This window comes from Branchiostoma lanceolatum, chromosome 10, assembly GCF_035083965.1.
Source record: "Branchiostoma lanceolatum isolate klBraLanc5 chromosome 10, klBraLanc5.hap2, whole genome shotgun sequence".
Taxonomy (NCBI): domain Eukaryota; kingdom Metazoa; phylum Chordata; class Leptocardii; order Amphioxiformes; family Branchiostomatidae; genus Branchiostoma; species Branchiostoma lanceolatum.
Window position 1 is genome coordinate 15,615,626 of NC_089731.1, and position 4,146 is coordinate 15,619,771.

The window sequence follows — 4,146 nt, forward strand, 5'->3', positions numbered from 1 at the left end:
AACTGTGATAAAATACGCGAGTGTAATAGTATTGCAAAGTGAGCAACGAAATCCAAGCCTGAGAGTTATTTTATCAAAACCTCATTGATGGAACTGGGCTCCTTTTTAGTGTGGGAAAAGCAAACGGAGGATGCTGATGCGTCCCTTTTCCTGTCACCATTTCAAACACTTCACATGAGTACACACACATTAAACACACTCCCGTCTTTCCGCGAGATTGATCGAGTGGTCATAAATAAACTTGAGGGTGTATTGTAAATTCACACAGGAAGGTTCCTAACATAGAAAAAAACTCACTGGATTGCTCACTCCTTGAGTGTAAGTCCAACTTTTGTGGAAATTACAGTTAAAACTTGTTAAGGAATAGTAAAAACTAGCCCGGCCAGCTATAAGAAAAAAAAATGTGATAGTAAAACTGTAACTTGTAAAAGAAAACAGCCGAAAGGAGTCTCCAACGGAGGCTAATTATTAGTAAAAACTCCTTCGGAAACAAAGAAAAAAAGATTTAGATGTGACTTATTCATTTGCGACCTCTCAATGCCTTCGCAACAAAAATGTCTCTTGTAATCTGAAGCACGCCAATCTCTAATAAAAAGGGCAGAGATATAACTTCTGTAATGTATTTGTTCATTTACACCCCTCGCCGGCGAAGTGGAAGCGTCCAGTTCATACAACAATTTTGGAACCATGACAGAAACTGGGTCAGCCCCATTATGGGATGGGGGTGAGCGACGGTCCCTATTGTAGGGTGCATACGGTCTGGCCTTTTACAACGTCCGCTGGGCGCGTGGCCAGACCGCCACCACCGGCGGGGGTACCGTCCGGGCGCGTGTCACGCATACCCTCGGATTCCATACTTGTACACGCTTGACGTGCCGTCAGATGCCCGCTTTGGGTCAAGGGCGCCTTTCCCGTGACTTACTGGAGAGATTTGGCAACCAGACATTTTGAGATGGCCAAAAAAGAAAGACTATAACTAGGAATTTATTGGACTTGCACTATGAAGTGTGAACCCTCAAAAAGGGACTGGCTGATAAGGCCATCATCTCCTTTCCGGGAAAGACTTGTTACTGGTATCATAAAACGCTCTAAATATATATTTGCGATGTAAACTGTAAAAAAAGGTTAGAAGCTGGAGTCGCCTCAATTTCTTATGTTTGGGAAAATTGCTGCGTAAGTCAATCTTGAGGGAGCCTTATCAATACATAACATAGTTGTGTAGGTGGTTGATGGCAGTAAGTCGAGACATTTGGGATATAGAAAGACTCAACACCAGTGTCGACATGTCATGAAACTAGATTCAGCTGTAGGCAAACCTTTGAAGGCTACAACATTTGTACGTGTTCACCCTGTTTCTGCTCACAGTTTTATTTGTTAGAAGACAGACGCAAAAGCAGGAGTGAAGATTAAGAAATAACATTCAAGTACTGGTCAGCTAAATTTCGCGTTCGCGAATAGGACACGAAGGAGTTTCTCTAACATCTGAGGTTAATTGTTTCTTTTTTCTCCCCTCATCGTGCGAAATTGGGGTTGATACGGTCCAAGTGTTGTGCACTGCAAACTCGTGGGAAACCCGGCGAGGGGCTCTCATCTCACTGCTTGACTCTTGGCCCCGCGTGTCCAATGGCATTCCTCAAACCATTCCACGAACAAACGTGACGACAGATTAGCACCATATTTCTTCTTGTAGTCCTCAAGAAGTCTGGTCTAAGACGCTGATCCCAAGTCTTTTCCACGTCTTACCCTTCAAGATAACGACGTGAGGCATTAGCCACTTATCAGAGGCTTCTTATTTACATTTGCCGTACTTGTTTACAGTCGGGCAGCGTCAGGACTTGTGGGCGGGGTTTTCCCACACTCCGCACGGCCGCAGACAAAGGGTCCGGCACGTGTTTGGCAGGCTAATAAGCGCCACTTTGCGCCCGCATGCCAACAGATGTCGACTGGCGCGGCCGTCGGTAACATGATCCGAGACTAGGTTAAGCGTCAGACCAATCACCGCTCCTCATGAGCGAGCTGCAGTGATTTTGAACCAATGGAAGGCCGAGATTGGATTCAAGCCTGCTCTCTGATTGGTTAGGAGTACGGGAATGTAGTGTGGGAACCCTCCGCCCCCAAAGATCGCCTGGGCTTCGCTCGAGATAAAAGTCAGCCAGGCACGGGTTAGTTTTACAAACGACACGCGGACTACGTCGCTGTAAGCAACTCCGAACGTCTGCCCAGAACTCACACTTGTCATACTTCAACTCGCGCTCGCTTGCGTTCAACATGCCTGCAGACAGAATCGTGGAAAAGAGACTAGGAGAGACTCGTAAGGTGAGATACAACACTAAATTGTGCACAACTTGTTGCACGGTATTTCTTTTACATGTGTTTTCATTTGCTCAGCTTCGTACAAGTTTCAATGAGGTTTCCCCTTGGCATGGATCTAAATGTTTGTTCTTTTCGCCTACAGTCCTCCAAGCCGATCATGGAAAAGAGACGACGGGCTAGAATCAACGACAGCCTGAACCAACTCAAGGCTCTCATCTTGGACGCCCTCAAAAAAGACGTAAGTATTTGTCCATCCTTTGGCATTTTATGGTTTCTTTTGATGTTTATGTTAGCACTTGTGATTTTTGTAGTGCCCGTGTATTGTAGAGTCGTGTATTTACCAAGTCTTTCCTCGTATTTTCACAGAGCTCCCGCCACTCCAAGCTTGAGAAGGCAGACATCCTGGAGATGACCGTCAAACATCTCCGCGGGCTACAGCGCCAGCAGCTGACGGCCGCCGCCAACACGAGCCCGTCCCTGCCCGGCCAGTACCGCGCCGGCTTCGCCGAGTGTCTGATGGAGGTGAACCGCTTCCTGGGCGCTTCTGACAGCGTGGACACCCAAGTCAGACAGCGGCTGCTCAACCACCTGGCCGGGAGCTGCAGCCCCGCTCGTCCCGGGACGTACCCCGCCGCCCAGCCCGCAGTGTTCCCGCACGCTCAACCCGTCCAGGTCCAGGTTCCCGCGGCGCCCACCGGCGGTCAGCACGTACAACTCTCGCCCGTGCAGGCCCCGTGTCCTCAGACGACAATGTACGGCGGGATCCCCGTGGTGCCCCGGCAGGTCTCAGGAGGGGAGCCGGTAGCTGTTCTCCTGCCCAGCCAGGCGTTCCCAGGCGGTCAGGTACCCAGTCACGTCATCCCAGTCTACGCTCCCAACACGCCACAAAACTACGGACTTGTTGCTGTGCACTCGCCCAACGGAGTCACTGTCAAATCCGAGCCTACTTCCAACTCGGTAAACGGACTTACTACCACCGTGTCGCCACAGAAGATCGCCCCGTTCGAGACCGCGCACAGCCCCGCCACCATGCCGGTCCGAGCTCCCCTTCCCATCGAGTCCGAGAAGATGTGGAGGCCGTGGTGAAAATCATCATAACTCATGGACATTTAAAAACTTCTGACGCTGGACGTTATGCAGTGTAAATGTTTTCCAATTGTGTGTGCTCGACTTCACTGCTTACGACGCCTATGATTGTATGTAAATAATTGTTGAAGAGAAAAATCTATATTGCCTATAACGTTACATTGAATGTATCGAAGACAGATGTTATATTTTGTACCCATTTTCAATACGAAGATTAAACAAATCGAAATTTACTTGGCTTGTCCTGCATATACCTTTTGTTATCTTAGTAATTCAATGCTATATTGTTACAATGCCTTTTGTCCTCAAGAAGAAAGCCCCCTAGGAAGTCTATTACATTTGTATACGTGTGTGTGTGTGTGTTTGGTGTACGTGTGTGTGTGTGTTCGTATGTGTGTTTGTATGTAGGTGTGCGGTACTTAGTACTGTAATAGTAGGAAAAGGAAGGAAAAAGTCACGCCCGAAAAGTCAGTAAAATCAAGTCCTTGGGTAAAATTATGAACGAAGTCCCGATCGAAAAAAGGTGATCCAGTTGAAAGACAAAAGATGGAAACGTAGGGAAAGGTTAACAACAAGTAGATGTTCCGCGTGGCTAGAATATATTCTCTAAAGCAGCACATGTCTTCAAATGGTGCTATATTCCCTTGTGAAACTTGCATGGTGAAAACGCACCACCTGAAAGACAAACAGAAGAGTGGCAAAAACGTCTAAAAATATTCCGAAGCCAGACATCTGCATTGAGACCGT

At 47.6% G+C, this 4,146-nt stretch overlaps 1 protein-coding gene across 1 annotated transcript; it reads left to right on the forward strand.

The window, feature by feature from the left end:
• Nucleotides 1-2,152: 2,152 nt before the first annotated feature.
• On the forward strand, nucleotides 2,153-3,632 carry LOC136443509 (transcription factor HES-4-like). Its single transcript, XM_066440777.1, has 3 exons — nucleotides 2,153-2,316; nucleotides 2,456-2,551; nucleotides 2,680-3,632. Exons 1-3 carry the CDS (start codon nucleotides 2,269-2,271, stop codon nucleotides 3,397-3,399), a joined length of 864 nt encoding a protein of 287 aa, XP_066296874.1. The 5' UTR covers nucleotides 2,153-2,268; the 3' UTR covers nucleotides 3,400-3,632.
• Nucleotides 3,633-4,146: the final 514 nt, after the last annotated feature.

Bases quoted from the DNA above. Each gene is read 5' to 3' on its own strand.
- LOC136443509 (XM_066440777.1), top strand. From the start codon at position 2,269: ATGCCTGCAGACAGAATCGTGGAAAAGAGACTAGGAGAGACTCGTAAG. The intron at 2,317-2,455 runs GTGAGATACAAC...TTTCGCCTACAG, and splicing joins GACTAGGAGAGACTCGTAAG to TCCTCCAAGCCGATCATGGA. The intron at 2,552-2,679 runs GTAAGTATTTGT...GTATTTTCACAG, and splicing joins TGGACGCCCTCAAAAAAGAC to AGCTCCCGCCACTCCAAGCT.